Genomic DNA, 27,537 nt, shown 5'->3' on the forward strand with positions numbered 1-27,537 from the left:
GAAAGCTGGAGGGGAGCATTGTCTGGAAAAGTAGGAGAGTTGTATGGAATGTACCCAGAAATCCCACTCCTTGGCATGCACTAACTGCTGACACCAAAGACCAGCACCGGAAATACTGGCCCTAATAAAATTAACAAATACATTGTCAAATTACTCTATGAAAGAGTACTATACAGCAATAAAAAAGGACCAATGTACTGACATATGCAACAACACAAAGGAATCTCACAAAGATGCTAGTAAATAAAAGGAAGTAACAAACTCTATGATGCATGATTCTAAAATTAGACCGTGTATTTAAAGACACCCATGTGAGTGACAAAATAGCTTTTAGAAGAGAACAGGTGAAGAAATGTAACAGAGTATCTCTGGATACAGAGAAAAGGTGGGTGATTGGGTAATGTTGGTTGCCCAAGGTTCTAGAACATTGTGTTTTTGGTTAGATGGAAGTCATAGGAATTAGAATTTCAGCAAGATGAGGTCAGGAACTCTTTTGCCCTACTTGATATTAACTAGGGCTTGCACAGAGGAGTCACCTAGAATCCAATTTTGATCTGTAGAATCCAGAACTCTTTCACTAGTTCTCAGTGCATTGGCTGAAACAGATAGAAGACAAGACTCATTCGGGCTCCTTCTAGATCACATGTCTCTTTGTAGGGAAACTGAGTTTCTCAGGTGGTGGTGGCCCCGCAATGAGTACTGAGTGTGCTCACTCTGTAAAGTCTGCCAGGTCTGCCAAAAGGAAACTCCACCCAGTTCAGGAGAAGAGGGTTGATTGTGTGAAGAGAGAGCAGATCTCCTGCCACCAAACATGGAGTCGGGGGAGCAAGAGAGCTTATGGAGGGAAGTGATGTAGCCATAGCAGAAGTAGATGTGATCTCGGAGGATGGAGAAATACCTCAGACTGGGGGGACTTCCCTCTGCCCCCAGACATGCCAGTTGCCAGGGTTACAGGTACGAGGCGGAGATTTCCAGGGTGCAGGGAGAGAGAGCCAAGGGAAGAAATCATTTCTTCCAGGCGAACCTAACACACTCAAGGACAGGAAGTGGGAGCTGCAGGTCTCCTGGGACTAGGCCTGGCCCACAAGCCACAAGAGGCCTATTCTTCTCAGAGCAGCAAGAGGTGGAACTGTGCAGTCATTTTTCTGTGGGGCAAAGATCCCTCATCCTTTACTGCCATCCTGCTGTTGTTCCCGTTGCTTTGTGTCTACTATGTGTGGTGAGAATTGTGCCCATAAGTGAAAGTGCCTGGCCCACTCTGCTCCCTCCACTACTCCAGTGGGTCTGTGAGACACCTGTGTGCTGCAGGCTCTGGGGCCAGGAGAAGACTGGCTGTGACTGACCATGGGTTCCCTCATCCTCCCCAAAAGGCCCCAGTTCATTTCTTGTTTTATTGTTCAAGTGATTTGTTCAGCACTTGCTCAGAGTCAGGGCTCAGTGGGCAGGGGTGGTGGTGGTGGTGATCCCTTGTCTCTATAGCACAAGGGGAAAACACATCTCATCAGACTTATATACCAAACAACCAGGCAAAACCATCCCTTCCCCTCTCTCCATGATCAGTCTCTGCTCAGACTTCTTTGTGCCCATGCCAGAAGATGTCCTCCTCCAAGTGTGTATTTGTGTGTGTGTGTGTGTGTGTGTGTGTGTGTGTGTGTGTGTGTGTGTGCATGGTTTTAAAAGATCAGACATGGCTGGTGGCTCACATCTGTAATCCTAGCTACTCAGGAGGCTGAGATCCAGAAGGTTATGGTTTGAAACCAGACTAGGCAGAAAAGTCCTCAAGACTCCAATTCTGATTAACCAGCAAAAAAAAAGAAAAGGTTGGAGTTGTGGCTCAATAGTAGAGCACCATCTGAGCAGGCAAATCAGCCAAGTATGTTTGAGGACCTGAGTTCAAACACTGGCAGTGGAAAAAAAAAAACAAAAACAATCACAGATGCACATGTTATTTCAAAATATATTGAGATCCCAAACAACTGAATAGCTCTGTTGAATTGTCACTACCCTGCCTTTCCCTCTTGGTTTGGTGGCATCGTCATTTTTTTTCCAACACATCTAGACTGGAGGGCAGAGTTATGGAAATCCTGGGAATTCTCCCTCATACTTCCCATCCAGGCCACGTCTGACTCTGCTTTCAAAAAGCTTTGAAGTCTTTTGTCCCAAAATCTGTGTCACTTGAGGAAGCCCCTTCTCTCCAGCCTTAGTTTTCCTGTCTGTTCAATGGGTGTTGAACCAGACTGTCCCCAGGTCACTCTTGAAGCAAGGTTTCATGGGGGGGTCCAGAGTATAAATCAGCTCCAGCCTTGCCTAGAACCAGGGTCCTTGGGACACGGTCCTCTTTCACGGCCTAGGCTCCTTAGTTCACGTGCATCTGTGAACAGGCCCTGCTATATGGAGTGGCCAGGGTGAAGGATCCGGTAATAAGGTGAATGTTCTGGGATCACCTAAACCCATCTAGGGGAGGAGGGTGGTTTGCAGAAACGAAGCCAAACGGTGGCTTCCATTTATCTTGGATGCTTCACAGCCCACCCGGGGTAACTTGACCAGCTTTTGTTTGTTTGTCCAAATAGAAAGTTGGAGGCTTGGCTGCCTGGGCTGGCACCATAAACAGCCCTGCAGCCAGGGTGGGCAGGCCTGGGGATTAGTGGACAGTCATGGGCTGAGCCACAGGGACGGAGAAGAGGGAACCCAGGGGATTAGGACAGCTAAAGTTGGTGGGAGGAGGATATGGGCTGGGAGGGCAGCAGGGCTGGATTGTAACATTCACAGGGAGCCCTCTGGCACAAGTTGGGGACAGGAAGGAAGAAACTAGACTAGCCTGAAGCAGGATTCTGGTTAGTCCTCCAGGCTTCTGCCCTCACTCTGCCTGCAGCTTCCCACCTCGCCCCAGAAAAATGGCCTAGACCAGCCTCTGTGAGGTGTCTCAGCTTCCCTCACCAACTCTGCCACACACATTCCACTGATAGCTTCCTTTTGCTGCAGAGAAAGTGGCTAATGGCCCAGGGCCTCCTCTGGTTATTGGGAGCACAGAGACAGGAGATGCTCTAAAGCCTGCAGACTGGAGGATGCTGGATTTGAATGGCCATCTAGGGTCTCCTTGACTCTAAGGATCCCCAGGCCTTGCCTCCTTTGTGTCTTACAAGAAAAGAAAACTGGACCTGAATGGACTCAGGAATAGATTCATGGTTGTATATGGACACCACGTAGATGTAAATGAGTCTAGGCACAGGCTTAGGTTATTCAAAATGATTGTGTGTGTGTGTGTGTGTGTGTGTGTGTGTGTGTGTGTGTGTGTGAACTTAGGGCTTAGGTTTGAACTTAGGGTCTTGCTTACTCATGTCTGCATCTCTACCACTTGAGCCACTCCTTCTGCCTGGTATTTGCTCATTAAGTGAAGATAGAGTCTTGTGAATTTTTCTGCCCATTCTGGTCCAGATTTCAGTCTCCTGAGTAGCTAAAATTACAGGCACAGACCACCAGCACTGGAGAAAGGACAATTCTTTTTATTGTTATTGTTGGTCATGGAGCTTGAACCCAGGGCCTGGGCACCATCTCTGGACTCTTCTGCTCAAGGCTAGCGCTCTATCACTTGAGCCACAGTGCCACTTCTGTTTTTCGATGGTTAATTAAAGAGTCTCACAGACTACTAGTTTAAAAAGACTATTCTTTCCAGGCACTTGTGGCTCACTCCTTAACCCTAGCTGCTCAGGTGGCTGAGATCTGAGGATCACAGTTCAAAGCCAACCTGGGAAGGAAAGGCTTCTCTCCAATTAACTAGGCCAGAAGTAACACTATGACTCAAGGGGTAAAGTGCTCACTTTGAGAAAAAGAAGTTCAGGGACAGGTTAGCCCAGGCCCTGGGACTGGAATTTTGAGGCTTAGACTCTGGGCTTGGTACTGTCCCTGAGCTCTTCATCTCAAGGCTATCACCCTCCCCCTTGAGCCACAGCACCACTCCCAGTTTTCTAGTGATTATTTGGAGATGAGTCTCATGGACTTTCATGCTCAGGCTGGCTTTGAACCGAGATCATCAGATCTCAGCCTCCAGAGTTGCTAGGATTACAGGCGTGAGCCACAGAGCCAGGCAAGGACTCTTCTTATAGGTCAAGAACAGTAAGTAGTATCCGTTCAATGTAACTAACCCAATGTTTGTAGTTATAAAGACATGACCTTAATGATGGCATATGCACAGATTGCACACATGCACAGACCTATAAATATCTATGTCCATGTCCATTACTACAAGATACAATGCTTGTTGAATGATTAGATACCTGAATGGGCCCACATAAATCTTATTGGCCTTGGCTCTGTCCTTTGTGCCCCATATCCCACCCTGCTTGCACCAGCCAAGACCCTGATACAGTTCAGGGACCTCTGTGGTCTAGTCTCTTTTCACACCTCTAGGGTGCCCATTAGAACCTAATCTCATTGTGTATTATAGGGGTGCACAGCAAAATGCCACTATGCTATTTGCTGCTGGAATAATCTTGGTTGGCACTGCAATTTACTGCTGGAGTAATCTTAAAATGCTACGTGCTGGAGCTTCCATTTCCTTTAGATGCTACAAACAGGACCTGGTGGGGAAAGCCTTGTAAAGACGAACTAGGATTTTATCTTCCAGGACCTGACAAGCTCATACACAAAATGATGAAAACTCATCTGCCTCTCCTCCTTCCCTTTGCTATTGGGCCTCTCTTTGCTGCCAGACAAGAAGAATTGCTTTGCTTACAGTGCATGGGTGAAGGCAGCAAACATCTTTCCATAAAACTTTTTTTTTTGTTTGGCTTCATTTGGTGTTTATACTGCAAAGTAACTGTAGAGTATTTTATAACGTTCAAAGAAGAAAGTAAATGCTCCCCAATCCTATAATGAGAAATAGCATGTTAAGAATGCATCTGTTGGCCGGGAGTTTGGCCTACTGGTAGAGTGCTTGCCTAGCATGCACGAAGACCCGGGTTCAATTCCTTGGTACCACATACTTGGAAAAAGCTGGAAGTGGTGCTGAGTTCTAGCCTTGAGAAAAATTCAAGGACAGTGCTCAGGCCCTGACCTTAAGCCCAGGACTGGCAAAAAAAAGTAGATAGATAGATAGATAGATAGAGAATGCATCTGTTTATAACTTGTAAGAAAATCTGACTCAGTAGAGGTTAAGGCAAAAAGGAATGCATGAGGTCATGTGACTTCAGTAATCAGTTACGCATCAGGTATTAAAGAATGTCAGCCAGCCTGGGTCCCTCTCTGTCTTTACACATGCTTCCTGTGGACAGCTTTCTTCTGTGGCAAGCTTTCTTCTGTGGCAAGATCAGTGGCCATCTACAAGGCTGTCTCAGGGTTCCATTTTGGTTGGTTCATACTGGGTCATGTGTCCTTTCTTGTGCCAAACATTGTGATGCTGATTGTCTAGGCCCATGTCCCTATTTCATGATGAGGCATGAAGATGAAAATAGTCCCACATGAGCACATGGCCTGAAAGGGGGCCAGTCCCGCAAAGGAACTTGGAATGATCTTTCCAACAGAGAGGTACAAAGACTCTGGGCTAAAAAGAGTCATCTGAAATGTAATCATACTCAGTCTTTCCACCAAATCATTTATATGACATAAAGTGATGGGAAGCGTAGAGGGGAATCATTTGCTACCCACAAATCCAAGGGCCAGTAGTCTGACTGTCCCATAAGAATTGCTGTGCCCTGAGACTCTCTCGCAGATGCTGTCTGCCTGTATGCCTCTCTATCTAGCCCCACAGCTCAGCACAGCCACCACCTCTGATCACCAAGTACCCCACAGACATGTCTCTCCTAGAGAGAAACAAAGTGACTTCCGGCCCTAATGGGATAGAAGCATCCGCCAGGCCCAAAAGGAAAATGGGTTCAAATTCTGCCACCTGATTAAAGTCAGTGACTACAAAGACAGTTATCTTGCTTCTGCCTGACTGAAGGCCAGTCTCCCTTCCCAGTAGGTGGCTGACAAGGTTTCTTTCTTGCCTGGGCAAGGAATTCTGAGGTCTTAGACAAGGATGGGGCCAAGTGACAGAAGGAGTCTATAGTGTATAATAGACTCTCCCAGCCTCTGTAGGTTATCTGAGGGCTACTTGTTCTATCAGCTGGCCTGGCACATCCTCATGGGGTCATTCTCCCTGGAAAGAGTCCCCGTGCCTTCAATGTAGCAAAGAAGATGCCCACAGAAGTACAGGCATACCCCTAGCTGCTACTCCCATGTCAGCCACAGGGTGGGCTCTGCTGGACCCCAGGCCAGCACATCTCTCTCTTGTAAGACAGAAGAGCTTTGATTAGCAAAGAGCTTCTGCCTGAGGCCGGCCATTGGGGACAGCTCCTTTATTGTTCCTTCAAGTAGAACCTCCAATTACATTAACAGTGAAGCTCCATCAGGGATTTGGGGATTTTGAAGTGACTTTTGGATGTTCTGGAATCTTCCCTTCAGAGTTCACTGGGCTGGGCCCCTTTTCCCAGCGCACTTTAGGAAGATCCTTTCCTGAGTAGAGGAGCAGATGTTGATTTGCATATATGCATGTGTCTGGCCTCTGATGAGATTAGGAGGTGCATTTTTAATCAAAGCCTCCAGCGAGCTTGGGCCCAGGGAGGCAAACTCTGAGGTGGGAAGAAGAAATGTCACAGAGAAGAGGGTGTGAGCCTGGGAGAAAGAAACTCTCAGAGCTGAGTGGGGCTGGCAGGCTACCAGGCTACAACATGGAGCAAAGATGGAAGGAGACTCAGAAATGAGGGCATCGCCCTACTCCCCTCCCATCACGTACCATCTCAGAAAATCTGAGACAAAACTGGCCACTGGTGGCTCATGTCTGTAATCCTGTGGACTCAAGAGGCTGAGATCTGAGGATCCAGGTTCAAAGTCAGTTCAAATTCAAAGCTAGTTCAAAGGACATGTGGCTCTTCTCTAACTATCAAAACTAAAAAATAATTTTAAAAAGCCAGAAGTGGAAGTATGGCTCAGGTTTTCCAGTGGACTTTTGCAGATAGAGTCACACAGACATTTTCTGCCTGGTGGGGCTTTGAACTGTGATCTTCATACCTCAGCCTCCTGAGTAGCTAGGATTACAGATGTAAGCTCTATTTATATTTGCACGAGATCATTCTGTGTGGCTGCCCAGGTCCTGGTCGACAGCATTCTTGGCCTCATTTATGAGTTCCTCTTCCTCCAAAGATACTGAATCAGATGCCTCCAGATGTTGCAGGACATTAGCGGGGGAGCAGCCTTCCCAGCTGAGAGCACATAGTCCAGCCTGAGTAGGACTGTGCACATGCAAATTCCACTTTCTGTGTTTTCTCATCTGCTGTTTATCCAGGTGGCATCCAGGCCTGGCACAGCCACTCCTGGCACACCCAGGAGACCAGTGAGTGAGGAAATCAAGCCACAGTTCCAGGGCTCCCTTGCTGCCTGCACCCACATGTGTAGGAGGGAGGCAGACAAGTAAGTTCCCATGGGTGGCTGGAGCTAAAAGCTATTGGAGGAGACTGGTCTCTGCAGAGGTGTATCATTCTTCATAGGTCTATGGGAAATAAGCATCTCTAGAGCTTATCCAGGTCACAGACTCTCAGATTTCTGCAGGGACTTGAAGCTGCTTTGCATGAGATGATACAGAACCCTCTCCACATTCCCACCTGACTTAGAAGCAGAACTGACTTATGTGTGGGATGAAAAGGACAGATATGACTTACACCCAAGCCTTTCCAACCTCCAGCTCCTTTACTCTGCTCGGTATGGCACGTGCCGTCAGGGTCCTTTGGATGTTCTTTGGTCCAAGTAAACCCTGCCTTGGGGCCTTAGCACTTGCTATTGCTCCTAGCCCCACACTTCTGGCCACCTCTTCTAGATGTCTATTCTACCTGTTCAGAGATGTCTCCTTTCTCCCCATGTTGTGTCAACGCTCCAGCACAGGGATGGTGGATGCTTTTTATTCTTTGCTATATAGATTATTGTTTAGTGTGTAGATTATTGTTTAGTGCATTCCTGGAGGTGCATGTGTATACATGCACACTGGTGTATGAACATGGCTTATTTAACACTGTTCCATTGCCAACTCCTGTAATGGTCCCTGAAGCAGTGGGTTTGGGGTCCAGTTCTCCATTGCTGATCTTGAATCAGTCAGGTGAAGGTGACTTATTATAGAGCAATCCACAGGGATGGATGGGAAAGAGGCCAATGGAAGCAGGCATTGTACAACATCCTACAGAAGACAAGAATGGAGAAGAAGTGGCTTTCAAGTCAGAGCCGCCCCACTCAGGCACTGGAGAGTAACAATCTTACATCCAACACCCATCAGGCTTTTCTTGAAGGCTGTGTGATCCCAGGCTCTTCTAGCAGACTATGCATTCAGGCAAGGCATGATTCAGCAGCCTGAGGGCAGCCCAGCCAGACAAGAAGCCGTGCTAGCTCCTGGGGCAGTGAGCCCAAGGACAGCCAGAACTCACCACTGTGTATCCGAACGGGACAGATATAGGTCTTGTGATGGAACACCCAACCTCTACCACCACAGCCAGACTGCGTATTTGCTCAGCAAACTGTAGCTTCAATCCATTCTAGCTGGAAACATTCTTAGATCTAGAGCAGTAACGTCACTCTGTGCTACCCCAGCCACTCTCAAACTCATGGCCCTCATTAGAAAGATGGAGGGGCTGTCCATCTATGCAGTGTACTGCATACACTTACTCCCCAAAGCTTGGATCCTGGTAAAGAATCCCCCTGGGCCATCTGTTTTGCACCACAAGCCTGAGCTCACTGAGATCCTGCACTGGAGCAGACTTGGTATGTGTCTCTTCCCTGGCACATGCTCACTTTAGCTGGAGGCTTACCCCATGCCCTTTCAGATCTGGTCCCCCAGAACCCTCCACTTCCTGATGGGGGAAAGGCCTGCTTCCCCTGGTCCTTCCTTCTGATCAATGAACTCCTCCGTGACCTTTTTTCTGGGTTCTTCCCTCATCCCTGGGGACTGTTGCAGAGGTGTCTCCAGACCAGGCAGACACCACGGCTGCTCTTTCTCTTTGGGGACCAAACTCAGAGCCTGGTTTCTGTATTGATGTGGCATTGGATTTCAAACTGACCCCATCACCCAACCAATCCACAGGGGAGAAGGAAGGTAAGATAGCTCTATACCATTCCCCCAAGATTGAGGAGGAGCCATCAGAGACGGTCTTTATGGGTCTCTCTCTCTCCTAGCTGCCTGACTTGGCCTTTTCCCCAGTCCCGAAGTCCTCAGCTAGTTCTCTATCATTTCCTGCCCCAGAAACTTCTGGTGCCTTGTCAGAGTCCATCACCCCAAGGATTAACTGCCTCACCCTGGTTCAAACTGCTCAGTGTCAAATGGATTTCTTGGGCCAGCTGGAGAGTGGAGCCAGCAGAGCTGGGCTGGGCAAGTGAGCTGGTTTTTCTGCTGACTATCGGGCTCCCCAGCCGAACAGCTTTCCCAGGACAAATCTCAGCCCTGCTTTCCCTGGCTCGCTCCCTCCGTATGAAAACAACTTTATCTCTAAAGAGCAAATAACACCCAGCGCTCATCACAGATGCCAAGAACTGTTTCTGTTTTGATTTTTGAAAATAAAAATTCAACTGAGTTCAATAACATTCGGAAGCCGCTTCCCTCAGTGGAAATTAAAGGAATCCAAGACACCGGAGAAGCCACCGACCTTCCTAATTAAAGCTGCAGCAACGGCGGGAATCCGCTTCCTCCCACCAGCCCTCGCTTGCTGAGCCCAGAACAAAGCCTGGATCCATCAATATTTCATTCCCTCTTTTCTTCCGCGATAACAATGCCGTGTGTTCTGCGTGTGCCCCCAAAAAAGACATGCAGAGCTATGTTAATTAGGGTTTAAATAATTGACACCCTACATCTCACAGTGTTTCCAGAAGTGTGCAGACCGGGCTGTGAGCTCAGCTCATAATTGACTCTGTTCACCATCACAGCCTAGTTCCAACTGTCTGTCTGTCTGTCTGTCTGTATAGTTTGGCAGGTATGGGCTTAGGAAACCACTGATCTCACTTCTCCCCAAAGGCTCCCATCCTGAGGTTTTAGGCTCCCCCCCCACACACACTCTGAGTTGTAAGCAGGAGTCTATGAGATGGGTTAACTTGGAGCTGACTCACACAGGAAGTAGGCTTGGTACATTGTCCCCACTCTGTCCCAGGCCAAGCCACTCCCATGCTCTGTCTCCAACTTCCTTCAACATACTTTTTAGGTGCCTTGATGTTAGGGCAGACATAAAAAATAGTTTCTGAAGGGAAAGAGGTAAGGAATTTGGAAATGAATGGGGGGATGAAAGAATGTATACATGGGTGGATAGGTGGATGGAAAATGATTAGATGGATGAATTGATGACAGATGGGTGAATGGACTGGTGAATGCGTGCAGGGATAGGTGGGTGGGTAGATGGATGGATAGATACATGGATGAGTGGATACAGATGGATGGGTGGCTGGGTGTGTGAACGGGTGGATGGATGGATGAGTTTCTTCTGGAAAAGAAGAGAAATTGGGTGACCAATCTCCTAGACAGGACAGTACAAGCAGATAGGTCTTTTCGTGCAGACCTTATTATCCCTTTTTGTGACCATAATGCCAAGACTGTAGGAAAGTGGTAAGGATCATAAACTCTAGGCTAGATGGTCAAGGTGTGGATGCTAGCTCCACTGCTTATGAGCTCGAGCATGGATAAGGTTCTCGGCCTCTCCATGCCCCAGTTTCCCCATCTGTAAAATATTGACAGTACCTACTCCCTAGGGTAGCTGTGAACATTTTAGTTGTTAGCACAGTTGAGTTCTGTCAAGAAGAAGACACTGTCACTGCTCTGGTTATCCAAGATCACTACCATCTCTAAAGTAATGTGTGTCCAGAGAAACATCAAGCTAGCCAGGGTCCCAGCCTTCTACACTTTGTTTTACTCTTGACTGTTGGCCTTCAAGCTGTCGCCCTGTTTCACTGTGAAGTCTGTGGGGTATAAAGGACTCAGGGCTGTGCTCAGTGGCTTTCCATCTTGGGACCTTTGTCTCTAGACTTCCCAGTTCACCTGCCACATAAGCAGTGTGTGTTCCCAAAGTCCTGCCAAGCTGCTTGCGTTCATGGAGGGCCAAGGCGTATATGAGTCCTTGCTACAGCCAATGAATTTCCTTCCTGCTGCATCTTGATCACTGACTCCTCTCTCAGCCCCTCCCACCCCATCCCCACAAAGGCCATTATTTGCCACAGATGTGGATGTTCAAAGGTCATCCCCAGGGCTGCTTCCCAGGCCTTACTGCCTGTGCCTATTACCTCCTGCCCTTGCTGTCCACTGGTCAGCAATGCTGTCATTCTCACTTTGCTCTCCCCATGTTTACTCACACTGTTCCCTCCACTAAGAGTGCCTTGACTTTACTCCTTCTCTGGAAAAATCTTATAACCAGTTAACTACCTTATTGTAACCATTCTAGGTGCCTTGAGGGTCCCACGGTGCTAGTCACAGGATCACAGGTAGTGATGGATATAAGGAGAGTGCCAAGGGCAAGGGGCTAAGGGTGACATGTTTTGGCTCCAATGCCCAATACGACAATACTTCCCCTAACAATACTGGGTGGATGCTGGATGGATGGATGGATGGATGGATGGATGGATGGATGGATGGGTAACTGGGTGGATAGATAGATGGATGAGTATGTAGGTGTATGTATGTATGGATGGATGGATAGATGGAAAGATGGATGGATGGGTGGATGGATAGATGGATGGATGGATAGATGGATAACTGGATGGATGGACAGATGGATGAAGGTGTAGGTGTGTGGATAGATGGATGGATATATGTGTGAATGGAAGGATGGATGGAAAAATGGATGGATGGGTGGATAGATGGATGGATGGATGTATAGATGGGTATGTAGGTGGATCAATAAGTGTCTAGTTGGCTGCAGAAATGAGTAGATGAATGGAAGTGTGAATAGATAGATGAATGTGTAGGTGTGTGGATGGATGTATGGATATATGTGTGAATGGAAGGATGGATGGATGGATAAATGGATGGATGGATGGATGGTATATAGGTGGATCAATAGGTGACTAGCTGGCTGCAAAGATGAGTAGATGAATGGAAGTGTGAATAGATGGATGAGTGTGTAGGTGGTTGGGTGGATGGGTAGATGGATGAGTAAATGAGTGGATGCTGGGGTATAGGTATGTCGATCAGTAGATGCATGGGTGAGTGGATGCAATAGTATTTAGCAACCTGGGCTTCAAGGATGATACATCTTGGTATGTGGGGCTCTGTACCTACTCTCTCATGTGCTGGTAACTCTACTCTCACCTTTGGGAGAAATGCCAAGACATATCATTCCTGCAGCCCAGGTTGCTAAACAGTTCCCAGCACTAAAAGTAGACAATGAAAGTGGAGTGGTGGGGGCTGAGGTGTGCATAAGCCTCGCTGGAGAAATGACGATCAAGGTCCCATCTCAGGACCTTTCCCTGTTCTGGGCCCCAGCCTGGGACACTGGTTCTCCTCCACCTATAAGACTTTCTGCTTTTTCCAGAAGCCCTTCTTGATCACCCTATAGTGTTCCCTCTCCTACTCTGTCCCTTTCCCACGGCATGCCTCTGCGCTGCTATCGAGCTCTCCATGTCTACCTCTGTCTATCTGTCTGCTTGCCTGCTTGTCTTCATTCGCAACCTGAGGGGTCTGAGGAGGCAGGAAGTTGGTGTGGACCCTCAGTAGCATCAGACATGTTGTACACTGGCTCTTCCCAATCTTCTCACTCCAGCTCTTGGGGACTCTTCGGCTGATCTTTCTTCTCAACCTTCCATAGAGCCTCTTTCCAAGGACCTTCAGGACCAAAGTTCTTCCTGCCCCCATAATTCTTGGTTTCCATGCACCCAAAACACTATGTATAAGTATTTGTCACAGGTAGAGACCCATCACCTGAGCCTCAGAGAACCCCTGCCCAGATCTCCTGAACACTCCCTGACTTAGCCTTGCCCAGGCAAAGATGGCTCAAAGCCACTCACTTTGCCACTAGGCTGCCTAGGGACAAACCCTGGCCCTGATACTGTCCCACTGTGTGGCCCTTGGCCATCTACTTAACCTCTCTGTGTCCATGCATCCCATCTGTGAAACAGGACTGTGGCAGCACCTAGCACATAGGCTTGGAGAAGGATCAGAAGAGCTTGCAGAGAATAAGCACCCTGGAAGGGTCCTCAACCCCAGTAATGTTATATAAGTGCTTTCTGTGGCCATCCCTGGAGTTTCTTCCAGTGAAGTGGCAACACTGGGTATGACCCAGTGTCACTCCACATCTAGCCTGTGACCCTGTCACTTTGTCCCCCTCTCTTCTTCATGATATCCTAAACACCTGGTCACTATCACCCCGTGCTCCTCCCTTCACTTGTCTCCTTCTCCCTGGAAAGCCTCCCCAATGAAAATCACAGAACCCCAGAGCTTTAAATTTGTTTCCTTTCTATTTTTTTCCAGTCCGGGGGCTTGAACTCAGGACTTGGCACTTTCCTTGAGCTGTCACAAGGCTAGGGCTCTGCCACTTGCTCCACAGTACCGCTTCCAGCTTTTTCTCTGTATGTGATACCAAGGAATTGAACCCAGGTCTTTGTGCATGCTAGGCAAGCACTCTACCACTAGACCATAATCCTGACCCTGCTAAATTTGTTTATCAGTGTTTTACACATTAACACCAACTTGGAACAAAACTCAGTAACCCAGTTTCTCTGATCAAGCAGCTTGGGCCATAATCCAAACCCACCTGGGCTTTGTGATCTCTGCCTATTGAAAGACATCAGCTTCCTGCGCTGTAGACTTGATGTCTTGGCTTTATGGCCCTCTATCTTCAGTTCTGAGGGTCACTGGCACTGGGCTTGCAGACAAGCCCTGCCATAGAGTCATTTGCAGAGTCTTCACCTCCACAGCAGCTGGCATCTTCAAAGCCATTGCAGGAAACTCTTTAAGAAGGTCTCTGTCTCTCTTGTAGGTTTTTCTCACTTGATTAGATTAGCAGGAGAATTTCCCTTTAGTTTAACTTAAAATCAACACATGCAAGGTACCTTCCCTTTTTCCAAGTCAATCTAATTACAGTATGAATCCCATTCCATTCCTAAATTTTGTCCTAACTCAATGGGCAAGTGTTAATGGGACACAGGCATCAGAGTCCAGGAATCTTGGGGAATGCATTAATTCATTTTATTGCTATAACAAAATACCCAAAGTGGGATAACTTTAGAAAGAAAAGAGGTATATTTAACTTAGTTTTGGGAGGTTGAAGTACATTGGAGCAGCATAGCTCAGTCATGGTCTGACCTTATCATTTCATGGTAGAATCTTGATCAAGAAGCTGGTGAGACACTGGGTTCCTCAAGTTCTTTCTGGGGGCACAACTCCTGCAAATGACTAATGGCCCACTTTTTAAAGGCTCCATACCACCTCCAGCACTGGCCCCCTGAGGGCTGAGTTTCCAACACGCAAACTTGGAGCCACACCATATGCAGACATAGCAAGAGCATTCAGTGTTCTGCCAGTCACCAGGGGACTCCCAGCCCTGGCACATGGATGATGCCCACAAGCAATTTTCTGGATGACTGAATGGTTAAGTAGGGAGGAGAATGATGTCGGATCATTCTAGAAGCCTACCTTTGGGTTCATCTGCTAAACAGCTCCCTCATGGAAGTCCTTCAGAGGCCTTTCATCTGGACATCAGCATGTACACTCCTGTTTCTCAGGGCTGGTACAGTATGGTAAGGTAGGTGATTGGGTGTCACTTGAGGGTACATGCCCCTGGACTCCCAGTGCCTTCCCACCACCCCCAGGGCTGCCCCAATGACCTCTTCCCCCTAGCATAGTGTCAGCACAGTGGTGTCCTTCTGCCCCAGGCTGGCACAGTGTCCCACTAGAGCCTGTGAAGAACTCAGGGGACTCCTTGACTTTGGGCAGAAATCAGATTGTGGGCGCTGAGCTGGAAAGAGTCACTGTCTGAGAGGCCCAGGGCATCCTTTATTTATTTGCATTGAAATATTAATTGAGATGAGCAGCATCCATGAGAGAGATGTGAGCTGAGCAGGCAGGCCTGAGGGGAGAGGAACCTGGGTGGCTTCTTTCTCCCAGGCATGGCATGAGCACACAGACCTTACCTGAAAGGGCTCTGACTGAGCCTCATGCTGCCGTTTCCCAGTGACTCCCTGTTCTTCAAGAGGGAAAGGAGACAGAGAATCAGGACAGCGAAAATAATATCTATGGATTGCCTACTGTGTGCTAGACCATGTTTACGTACACCCTCACCTAAGTCTCAAAGAAGCCTCTGCCATGGGTGACAGGGTCATGCGTCCTGCACAGATGAATTAAGTAATCTGCCAAATGTCACTTGGGGCTCAGGCCCCGAGTTCAACCCCCAGGACTGGCAAAAAAAAAGAGAGAGAGATGTGAAGTTCAGCACAGGCAAGGGAGGCCCAGAGCTGGTACTGAAGCTAGGCAATCTTCAGGGCAAAGCCAATGGGCTTGCTTCATGTGACTTACTTCCATGGTCCTGAGGACACATCTAGAGCTTACAGAATATGACGAGGGCCTCTGGAGAGGACACAGCCTTCCCAAGGCCAAGGCCAAGCTTCCTGGGAAGGCATGCAGCACACATCTCAGAGCCATCTACTACCATTCCATCTGCTATAGGAGATCCTGTCCTTCTGCCTCTCTCTTCCTCCAAATACCTTGATAAACCTTGAGTGCAAGATTCTAGGAAGCCCTAGAAGAATCTTCTATACTACCATTCATGTTCCTTCTGTCCTTGGAGCCTTAGTACCAGGTCTGGATCCAGAGCCTGCAAGATAGCAGGGAGGGTAGAGAATGTCACCCTGGGGAAAAACACAGATACTGAAAAGCCCAGAGAAGAAAGGCAAAGTACCTGAATGTGGCCCATTCTGTTCTGAGACCGCCTCATCAGAAAGGAAGCCTTGTGCACACACATATACCTGCCTTTATTTTCTAATTAAAGAAAAGTGTCATGGGGCAGGGCATAGTTGTTCAGTTCTATAATCCCAACTCCAGAGGCATAGGTAGGAGGATTGTGGTTTCAGGTTGACCTGGGCTAAACCTTGAGTGTCTATCTCAAATATAACCAAAGTACTAAAGGACTTATGATAGGGCATTTTCAGAAGCAAGGCAGATTCCATTATCACAAAATGAAGGGACAACAAAAGAGAAAAAGGATTGAAATAATAAATGTACATGATTCCATAAGGTTGACAAAGTAGAGCAGGAGCCCTCCTCATCTATAATCCTCATTCCTTAAAAAAATAAATTAATTAATTTTCCATTTGGGAAGCTCTTTTACTAGTGGTCAGAATTCTCTGTAAGATTTGTGAAGATTTAAATTTAGGGGGTACAATTGACAGAGATGTTGTACATAGAGTACATGTTTTGCTGTACACTACATGTGGACTCATCTAGAAGAGAAGAATCAAGACACCATCTTTCCCACCTTCCCCCTGTGTTCCCTGACTTCCATCACAGGCAGTCTACGATCTCCTTAATCTCTTCTTGGGTATGGTTGATTTGTTTATACTTTACAAAATTATGCGCAAAAATTATAATCCTATACTGTGTAGACATTCTTGCTTGCCTTCTTTCCTTTTTTTTGCCAGTCCTGGGCTTGAGCTCAGAGCCTGAGCACTGTCCTTGGATTTTCTCAAATCTAGAGCTCTGCCACTTAAGCCTCAGCACCACTTCCAGCTTTTTCTGTGTATGTGGTACCGAGAACTCGAACCAGAGTCTTCGTGCATGGTAGACAAGCACTCTACCACTAGGCCTCATCTTTCCTTTAAAGTTAGCCTTTTTGTGTTCCTGTGTAACAAGTTCATTAAATTTTATTACCTATATATTAAATATATGAAGGTATGGACATACAATCATTTGTCTACTTATTGTGTCAGTGGACGTTTTAGACAGTTTCGAATTGTAGCTTTTAGAAATGAAGCTGCTCCAGCCAGTCTCAAGCCTGTAATCCTAGCTACTAAGGAGGCTGAGATCTGAGGATCAGGGTTCAAAGCCAGCCCGGGCACAAAAGGACCTGAGACTCTTACCTCCAATTAACCTCTAGAAAATGGGAAGTGGGGCTTGGCTCAAAGGTAGGGTGGTCAGCCTCGGGCAGACGATCTCAGGGACAGCACCCAGGCCAAGTTCAAGCCTCAGGACCCCCTCCCCCCCCCCCCACACACAAATGAAGCGGCTTCAAACATTCATATACAAGCCTTCATGTAGTCAAATGCTTTCAATTATTTTGGGTGACTACCTAGATGCACACAGTTTCAGTTGTGTGTGTGTGTGTGTGTGTGTGTGCATATGTGTGTATGTGTGTGTTACTTTTTAGAGAAACTGAAAGACCAAGCTCTCTTCCAAGTGGTGATACCAATTTATATCCCCATGACAGTGTATGAGTTCAAGTCTTCCTGCCTTATCAGCACTTGCAACAGTCTTTACTTTTAGCCATAATTAATGGCTATGTAGAGATATCTTGCTATGATTTAAATTTTCAATTACATAATTAATAGCGATGCTAAACATATATATTTATGTGGTTTCATGTGATTTCTATGTCTTTTGTGTTTGTTCAAATCATTTTTTCATGGTATTGGTTGCTTTATTTTATCACTATACATCTATAAATCAGAAACAGATTTGTAATCATGATTCTCACAATCTGTGACTTGTTTTTCATTCCCTATGGTATCTTTTAAAAAGAGGTCCTTAATTTTGATGAGGGACATGTTTTTTTTATATATTTTTGACATATTTCAATGCCTTTTCTAGAAATTTATGCCTAATCCACGAGCTATACGGATTTTTTTCTTCTGTTTTCTTCCATAATTTTGCTATTTTGTGTCTTATAAGTCAAATCTATGATCTCTTTTGAGCCTATCATCTGGTTTTAGTCATGAGAGGTGTGGCTCTAGTGTCATAGTTTTTTAGCTGTGTGCCAGTCTTAGGTCTATAACCATAGCTATTCAGAAGGCTGAGATCCAGAGGATGACAATTCAAAGCCAGTTGAGGTAGAAACTTCCACTAGTCTCCATCTTCAAGATAACTAGCAGTAAGCAGAGCTGGAGGTGTGGCTCATGTGGTTGAGTGCCAATTAAGTAAGCAGGAGGTCCTTAGTTCAAATCTCAGTACTGAAAAAAGAAAAGTATGTTGACAATAATTTTTTAAAATAGTGCTTTTTGGCAAATATATATCCAAATATTTATTCTGAGACTTTCTTCATTAACTTCTCTTTGGATTTTGTTGGAAATTTACTGTCCATATCCTCTGTCCTCTTTTATTCATCTGTTTGTCTGTCTTAATACCAGTATCTCAACATATTGATTACCGCATTACACATTGACACTAGGTTGTATTCCTCTTCCAGCTGTCTTTATTTTCAAAAGTATTTTTGCTCTTCCAAGTCTTTGCCATAGCTATGTTAACATTTTATCTTTCCATTAGTTATGGCAATAGAGTCTTAAGATATATTGCTTCCCAACATTAAAATTTGTTGTAGCCATTCTGAGCAACCTTAATGACTTTATTGACTTTAAGGCTTGCATCATGGCATCATTATTACAAGTTTTATCCAAATTTCTTCATGAACACATTCAGATAAACAGGTTCTCTGACTGGCTTGGGTTGTTTTATTATTTTAATGCATGAATCTTTATTTTAATATATTTCAGATTTTTGGTATGTTTGATTTAAATTTTTGGTTATGTGTATTCATTGATAGGAATCCAACTGGTCAAAGTACTGACTTGTCTATCTCAAATGCTATAAAGTCACTTTTAATTTTGGCATCTTATTATTGGTGTAATAAATTTTATATAGATAATTTTATTAGTGAGTAAAGAGAATTTTCTTTCTTCCTTTCTAAGCTGGATGGTTTTAGCTTTTCTTGCATTATCACACTAGCTAGATCATCTTAAGCAATAGTAAATGCAAATATAACAAGTAGACAGATTTTGGTTTTGATCTTCATAGAGAAGCAATTAATATTTCACTATTTCATGTCAGCTGTAAATTTTCCATATATCCCTTTATTAAGTTGAGAAATGTTTTTTTTCCATTCTTAATTTGTGTGTATGTGCAAATATGTACTTCAAACCAAGATCAATATATTATCTTAAATGTATTTATTGAAATATTCTACTTTGATTGTTAATAAAATTCAATTTAATTATTAAAATGTATGTTGACTTGCATTCATTGCTTCTCAAATGTTAAGCCAACCTTGAATTCCTGAGGAAAATCACATTTGATTACAAAAGTATTTCATTAATTTCTACAGGTTCTGTTGTTAAGAAGGTGTGTTCTTAACACATAGCCTAGTGGTAGAGTGCTTGCCAAGCATACACAAAGCCCTGGGTTCGATTCCCAGCACGACATACACAGAAAAATGTGAAAGTGGTGCTGTGGCTCAAGTGGTAGAGTGCTAACCTTGAGAAAGTCCAAGGACAGGGCCCAGGTCCTGAGTTCAAGCTCCCCATACCCCTTCACTCCCCCCAAAAAGGTGTGTTCTGTGGTTTTGGGGGGTAAAGTGTTCTGTAACTCAAGAGCATCAGGGTGAAATAGAGAAAAGTATAGTCCTGAGTGTCTCCCAGGGACCAGGACGAGCTGTCAACTCTACTCTAAGGTGATGCCTTACCCGGGGCCTCTCCTGGTGGCCCAGCCCCTCTCTGAGACCCTTCAGAACAGATATAGGCTGAGAATTGGTTTATGATGCCTGTGCAAATAAGCCTCTTTCTGCGGTCCTCAGTTTCTTGATTCCACCAAGAGTGACAGTGAACTCCTACCTACCTGGGAAGTATTGAAGTCAGAGGATCTATCCTGCATCCTGCTACCCATATCTGCTCTCTACCTGCTCTACCACATGTATCTTCTTGGGATTTTTAAGCACTGTAAACAGTTCATTCCTGGGGGCCATTGTACTGGCTACCCTGGGTTGGTCACATTTTCCCAGACTCTGACATGGCTAGCCTTTCCTTTACCTCATTTCTTGGGTTAAATGTCTTCTTAGAGATGTCCTCACAGTCCTCCCCATTCCAAGCCATGGCTCCCTAGATCTCTCCCCTTACATCCACCAGATTTCACAGCACTATTGGTTTTTACTGACAAGGCCTTGAGAGGAAATGGAGGCACATTGGCTGAGAATTTGAAGATATGGTCACAGCCCCAGCACTATAGTAGGGTGGCAGAGAATGAGAGATGGCTAACCCAGGGCCCAGGAACCGCAGAAAGCTTTTAGCATCCTTAGGCTTGAAAAGGCCCTGACAGCAGTCCTTGTACCCAAAGTGAGCCAGGTATGATGGCAGAACCCAGGGCAGGGACTAAAGCAGAAAAAGTGCCAGGAAGGAAAAGGCCACACCCCTTTCTCTTCCTCGGGCCACTGCCTCCTACTGACCAAGTTCCTTAGCAGCAGAGATACCTGCAGCCCAAAGGATTCAGCCTGGCCAGGCGCAGACCCTGACAGAGTTCTGATGGCAGAGGGAAGCTGATAATTAGCTTATTTGTTTCCTTTTGTTGTTGTGACTGCATTGGACAGTGTAAGGTTTGAACTCAAGACCTCTCTTACTTGCTAGGCAAGTGCTCTAAACGATGAGCCAGGCCCCAAGTCCTTTTGGCTTTGAAATATAGTTGAGATCAGGCTGTACCCTTTTTGCCCAAACCATAATCCTAATTCTGCCTTAAGTATAGCTGGAATTGTAGAAATGCACCACCATGCTTGATGTTTTGTTGTTTCACTGTTTTGAATGATTGATTTTTCCCATTCAGTTTAGAACACCCACAAGGACAAAGGTTTTGTCCCCCAGCAATTTTCTCCTGGGTGCAGGGAAGATCCCCACAAATGATAGAGAGTATGTGAAGGCACACAGCAGGTCTGATGGCAGGATGCTCTGCACAGGGGAGCAGAGGGAGGCCTGGAGAAGGTTGGTGGTGGGGCTGTGGTCCTCTGCCAGCAGCTTCACAACTGCAGGATGAAGCAACTCTCAAACACTGAGATCTGGGAGGGGGTGAGGGAAGGAAATGAGGACAAAAACGTGAGAAGTAATGCACCTACTACCTTACCAATGTAACTGTAACCCCTCTATACATTATCCTGACAATAAAAAAGAATGAACACACACACACACACACACACACACACACACACACACTGAGATCTGAGGACTGTGGTTCAAAGCCAGCCCATGGAAGAGAAGTCTGTGAGACTCATATCTCCAATTAGCCACCAATGAGCCATATCTCCACTTCTCATCTTTTGATGGCTAATTGGAGATGTGTGTGTGTGTGTGTGTGTGTGTGTGTGTTCTTTCTTAATAGAAAGAGACCCTGACATTGAGTTCAACCTCAGTATCCAGCTGGGCACGGTGGCTCACGCCTGTAGTCCTAACTACTCAGGAGGCTGAAATCTGAGGATCAAGGTTCAAAGCCAGCCCAGGCACAAAAGGACCTGAGACTCTTATCTCCAATTAACCTCTAGAAAACGAGAAGTGGAGCTTGGCTCAAGGGTAGGGCAGTAGCCTTGAGCTGAAGAGTTCAGGGACAGCGCCCAGGCCAAATTCAAGACCTATGACACCCCCCCCAAAAAAAAAACCCTGAATCCTGGCACCAAAAACAAAAAAAAGGTGTGAGAAGAGGGACAAATGACACTAGAAGGAAAGAAAAACCATGGGGAGGAGATAAAGATGGAAGATGTCTAAAAGTATGTTACACACACACACACACACACACACACACACACACACACACTATTTCATCCTGCATGGGCCTTACCAGTGCCCACTCCCCTCCACCCAGCCCAGCACAGCATGGGATCTCTTCTGTAGACTGTAGACAGACAGCAGATGGCATCCTGGCTGGGGGTTGGGGATTGGGGGTTGGAGGGGACTGTCAGTCTTCAGGATCCATCTTAGGTACAACCTTGACTGAAGATGCTTAGCTTTAGGAAACTTCAGGCCCTGAGCCCAATACAGATCCTCTCAAATGGATGGTCCTGGCTTCTGCCTTTCAGACCTATGTGCCTGTTGGCAAGCTGAAATGCCTGGAGCAGAAAGGTATAGACTAGGAGGAGGACTGACTCCCTCTGCCAATGACAGAAGGGCTCCCACCAGCCCTGGAAGCTTACGTAAGATTTAAGTCACGAGTCACCCCAGCCCACAGCAAAGTAGCAGACACAGCGTGAGAACCCATTCCCCTTCCTGGCGAGCTGCCTATCCTTCCCAGCTGAATCCCACCTTCCTTCAGTTTGAGACTGTCGTGTGGGTTCAACAGACCCCAGCAGGTCTCCATGGGCCCCAGCATCAGGCATGGGCTTGCCAGGTTTCTCCTGGCTCTGGGCTGCCCACCCTCTCCCTTTCCCTGCAGCCAGGGAGAGCCTCCAGATAAGCCAGCCCAGCCTCTACCCTGATCAGCCTCCCTTGCTTTTGAAAACTTCCAAAGCAGGAAAACTTTCGTCCCCAAGCCTCTTTCTCTCTGTGCGTCGCTGCTGCCACCATGAAAGCCCCTCCATCATCCCCCTCGGGCCCCCGAAGCTGACTTAAGAAGCCCTGAGCGCCTTTGCGCCAGGAAAGGAGAAGATCCAGGGGCGGGGTGGGGAGGGGGTCGGCGTTAATAATGGGGTGTAGGAGGGGGGAGATCGGCGAGGAGGAGACACCCTGGATAAAAGAAGCGAGCGCCTCCAAACGCAAGCTCTTGTTCGGAGAAAGAAGGGCCAAGCCTGGCTTTATAGCAGCCGCTTTGAGAGCAGCAGCGCTGGGATTTCATGGCAGAGGTTCGGCGGGAAAATCAATAAGCGAGGCCGCTGTTTGGAGAGGCAGCAAGAAAGGCCACTAACGAGGCCAGATTGTAACAGTTCTGCGAGCAGCCACAATGCTCACCTAACACGGCGCGGCCGGCCGCGTGCTAAATAATAAATCACAGCGGCCGGCGGGCGGCGGCGGCGCCGGACAGCGCGGAGCGCGCGCGCGCTTGACTGCAAAGCAGACCTGCGCATGAATTATTCACCGCGCCAGATAAAACGGCCCGCAAACAGGTGCCGCCGCCGCCGAGCTGCTTTTTGATTACAGCCGTAGCGGTGGTGCTGCTGCGCCCCGGCCCCGGCCCAAGTTCGGGGGGCGTCGGGCGCTTGGGGCGAGTGCAAAGCTGGGATTAATCAGGGGCCGCAACCCACGCCCCCCACAAGAGCGTTTTGCCAGACTCCCGGGCTGGGAGCAATTACCGCCGGGCCCTGCAGGGCTGCAGGAGCGCGCCTGAGGGGACAGGCGAGTGTGCACGCCTGGGTGCGTGCGCGAATGTGCGCGCGCCTGCAGATGCGCGCGCTGGGCGGCCAAGTTCGCACATGCCAAAGGTGTTTGTGTGTGCACCTTGGTACGTGGTGCGTGAGTGCGCATGTTACGCGCACATATGGTTGTGCTTGGGTGCACCCAGAGTGGACTTGTGTGCGTGTATACATGGGGGCAGTTACATGTATATGAGTGCACAGAGATTGCGTGGTTATTCCCACACATGCACACACACACACACACTTATGCACATGTTTGCACATGTGTGCATGGTGTGAGGCTGCGCGATTGCATGGATGTGTTTCTTCATTGTGTGTATTTGTGTGCAGTGTGTGTGCACAAGCGGGTGTGGACATTCCTGTGGACATGCATACCTGTGTGTCGTGGTGCACATACGTGGTGCACAACGTGAAATGAGCCCATGTAGTGCATAATTATACAAATGTAGCATTGTGCATGAAGAGGTGTGACAATGAATGTGTGTGTATATAGCACGGGTGTGCTGTAACAGCTTGTGGTGCACATACATAGTACATGGGTGTGTGTGTGCACACGTGTGTGGAATACACAGAGGTGAGTTTCCTTCTGGCCATTGCTAACATCTTGGCACACACTGGGGACGGCTCCCCGTATGTCTTTTCATTTATTTAATTTGTCTTATCTTTAAGGAGTTGTACAAAGGAGTTGCCATTCAACAAAGCGGTCTATGAATACAATGAGTCTTTGGGAAGGGGGGATGAATGGGGGAGTTGGTCTTTTTTGGTCTTTTTTGATACTAGGGATTGAACCCAGGATGTTACTTTTGTTAGGCGAGCACTTTGCCACTGAGCTACATCCCAGCCCTATAATGAGTCTTAATATCACCCCTTCAACATTCTCACTCACCCCTCCCCATCCACCTCTTCCCTCCCTCTGATTTTGCAGGATATGCACTGACCTTGGTAAGTCAGAGAGACTGAACGTACTGGATCAGTGGCACTGTGGCTGGTGTTGGTGTCTCTGAGGGACTAGCTGGGGCTGAATCCACGGAAGAACTGGGAAATTCAGGACTCTCAAAGGCCTCTAGAACCAGCCCTGGGCATGGAGGTAGCCGGCCCATGGGAAATCTTGGCATTTTCAGCCACTGACCAACCTCTGAGCAAGAATTGTATCTGGTCCAAAACTCCATCTTCTGTGTGCCCACAGATCCTGTAAGCCTCTGAGACCCAGAAGAGAAGCTAAAACTTCAGGCCCCAGGGCCTTGGAGTAGAGCTAAAATCAGCCATGAGCAGGAGCTCTGCCTGATCCTGTGGCCCTCAGATGCTGTTGATTCCGATCAGGAAGAAAGACCCCGCCGTCAGCACAAGACCCAGTCAGGCCTAGTGGTCAAGTCCGGCCTCTCTCAGTGACTTTGGGAAGTTGGTGAAACTTCTCAGTGCTCAGCCTCAGCAATCCAGAACCCCTTCCAGAACCCCTGGGAAAATGTCCATGAAGTGACAAGTCACCTCTTTAGGCAAGAGTTTTCCCAGGCATTAACTTGGTCCACAAGGCCCCTTTGAAATGATCCCCAGTGGCTTTTTCTAGGCTTGAGGAATCTGAGCTCAGAGAGGTTAAGTAACTAAGTCACAGCCACCTAGGATAGGATACCCCCAGTCCCAAGCCCTCAGCTCTCACAGCTATAGCCTGGCTGTGATCTGGTGCTCACTCTCTCCAGGACAGCTATGGGCCTGTTGTTGATCTGTGTTTGATCGGTTCACACCTGTGCTGTACCCTGTGCCTCTCTTGGTCTAGTACCAGTGGTGGCCAGGAATCATAGGCATGATGACATTGCTCAGTCTAGCTTGCAGATAAAGCATTGAGTGGCCATAGCCAGGAGGGTTCCTTCTGCAAGAAGCCTCTGGATAGCCTGCAGTGCATATAAATGATGCATTTCTGAAGATGATGCACCTGATTCTTGAGCCTCTGCTCCCCAAGTGCCCCTTGGATGGGTGGCAGGGCCCTGAGAGTGATGCTCTCGGGCCTTGGCCTGCTGTGCCCAAATATGTTGGAGACACTGGCGGGTTCTGTATTCCAGATACTCCCAGGCTGTATGGTACCATAGGTGTGGGAGGGTGCAACCTCACGGTTTAGGGTGTGCCCAATGGCTCCACCACTGTGGTAAATGGCCTTTTGTAGGTTAACTGTTGGAGTGGTCATATTTACTTCAATGGGCACTGCCACTGACAAGCTATGTGGCCTTCAACAAGTGACTTGACCTCTCTGGGCTTCAGGTTTCCAATTTATTAGATGAGATTAAAAATGATCTATCCCATGATCATGTTGAGTAAGGGTCCAGGCTAAGTGCATAGAACAGTGGCTGGCACAGGGTAAACACTCATCAGGCCCTCATTACTTTGTGAGTTTTCACTTGGTGCTGTTAATAAGGGCCATTTATTATAAAGCGGGGCAATGGGCTTTATTCCCTTCAGTGTCTAGAGGCTCTGTTGAAGCTGGGATCCTGAGAAGAGGTCCCAAGACAGATAATTAAAAATCATCATTCTGTGGAGTTAATTAGTGGTGCCCTGAACACTGTTCCAGGAGGATTCCTGCAATCCTTGTTCTATGATCATAATTGATGAGTGATGTCTACCCCAAAGGAAGGAACCATGCATGGATAGATTAGCGATGTCTGCCACAGGCATGAGAATAGCCTGGAAGGAGCATTCACTTGGCTTTCACACACACCCAGGGCTGAGATGAGATGGGTCCCACAACTCTGTGGGGGAGGTAAATCTAAGCCATTTGGTGAAGAAGTGGGGAGGTGACCCAGGGGAGCCAGAAATCCAAGGACTGGGACAGCACTGCACGCAAGTTCCTGCTGGGCCTCTAGAGCTTTCTGGGGCCACGTGACACTCTATAGCCATCCAGCTGGGCATGGAGGGGTGCAGCATTAGACCCCCTTGGCCACCCCAGCAGAGAGTTGTCTGCTCCAAACCCATCCCTGATGTGGCCTTGGAGCAGGAGATCCATGGAGCAGGAAGAGAGGCTGCAGGTCTGTGGGGAATCAAGATGGGCTGAAGATGTGAGCCAGGGACGCCAGCCAGAGGCCAGGGGTGCTAACCACCCAGCCACCACTCAGTACAGGGCCCTAGAGCTGCACCTGCCCCCTCTTTCCTCTACCTCTCCCATCTTCCATCCTCCATCCTCCTTCCCTGCTCGCCTCCTCTAGGCCTCCTCTCTTCCTTCGTGCTTCCCACCCCTCCCACCCCCTTCCCTCCTTCTCCCATCCTTCCACATTTTTGCTAACATCCCTGCATGTCTGAGACTCACCAGCTTTACAAAAGAACCCTTTGCTTTGGCAGGAGTTTCGAAGCCTCCCATGTCCCCAGAGGGGGATATACACCCAGAGCAGGAAGTAAATGGTTTCAAGCGGTTCCTTTTCAGGCACTTTCATTTTAAAAAGCCAGACCCAGGGGCTGAGCAGGGGACTGGCAATTAGAGGCCTAGAGTTTCTGCCTTGGAGCAGAGGTGCGAGGAGTCTGAACACCTCAGGAAAAAGTAAACTTATTAAGCAGAGGAGGATCTTACAGAGTATGAAATTTACAAAAGCCTCATGCCAAGTGCCGCTAATGACGGCCACTTTCTTGATGTTTAATTCAAGCACAGCCTCGAATCAAGTGTTGTTCTCTCCAAGCAGAGCGCGAGTGGGCAGAGTCCTGCTTTCCAATAATGTACTGAAATTGAATTTTATATGGGACATTAATTTTCCTGGAATCAAACCAAGACATCTCTCCCAAAGTAAGAAGTCACCTTGGATGGACCTGTCCTCATAGGGGCAGCAGCCAATCCAGACAGCAGAAAATCACATTTGGTAGGTGCAGGTGTAAAAGCACAAGCACAGCACCAGTGTTTGGAGGGGAGGAGAATTTAGCCCCTTAAATAAACACAACCCACTGGTCTCATTTTCTACCAATCAACCGAATCCTCTGCTTAGGGTTTGTCAGACTTGGGTCTCATTTGACCCAGGACTCTTTTCCAAACTCATTCAGGGTATTGGCAGACGATTCCTTAAAGCTATAGAAGGAATGGCTGTTTGTATCTTTGTAGGAAAAACCTCTCTCTAGCTTGTTTGCTCATCTGATTAGGCCACACCCTCCCAGAACAATCTCCCTTTGTCTATTAGCACAAATCCATTGGTTAGAAACCTAATTCCAGGTGTGAAACTCCGAATTCTTCCCACATTCCAAGGCAAGGAGCTGACCGGGACATGTACATCAGCAGATGGGAATA

General features: G+C 47.4%; 1 protein-coding gene and 1 non-coding gene across 2 annotated transcripts in view; both read right to left on the reverse strand.

Annotated features, from left to right (window-relative positions):
* Positions 1-18,507: 18,507 nt before the first annotated feature.
* LOC150047119 (small nucleolar RNA SNORA33) lies at positions 18,508-18,637 on the reverse strand. Its single transcript, XR_016539588.1, has one exon. It is a non-coding gene; the product is annotated as a small nucleolar RNA SNORA33 (small nucleolar RNA).
* Positions 18,638-20,795: 2,158 nt separating this feature from the next.
* The window catches only part of Irx5 (iroquois homeobox 5), an 89,674-nt gene continuing 82,932 nt past the window's right edge, over positions 20,796-27,537 (reverse strand). The window contains exon 4 of the mRNA XM_090357040.1: positions 20,796-21,008. Within this exon, the coding sequence (XP_090213166.1) occupies positions 20,995-21,008 (14 nt within the window). The 3' untranslated portion in view covers positions 20,796-20,994. The remainder of the gene's footprint in view (positions 21,009-27,537) is intronic.

This window comes from Megascapheus bottae, chromosome 24, assembly GCF_031878675.1.
Source record: "Megascapheus bottae isolate mThoBot1 chromosome 24, mThoBot2.hap1, whole genome shotgun sequence".
Classification (NCBI taxonomy): Eukaryota; Metazoa; Chordata; class Mammalia; order Rodentia; family Geomyidae; genus Megascapheus; species Megascapheus bottae.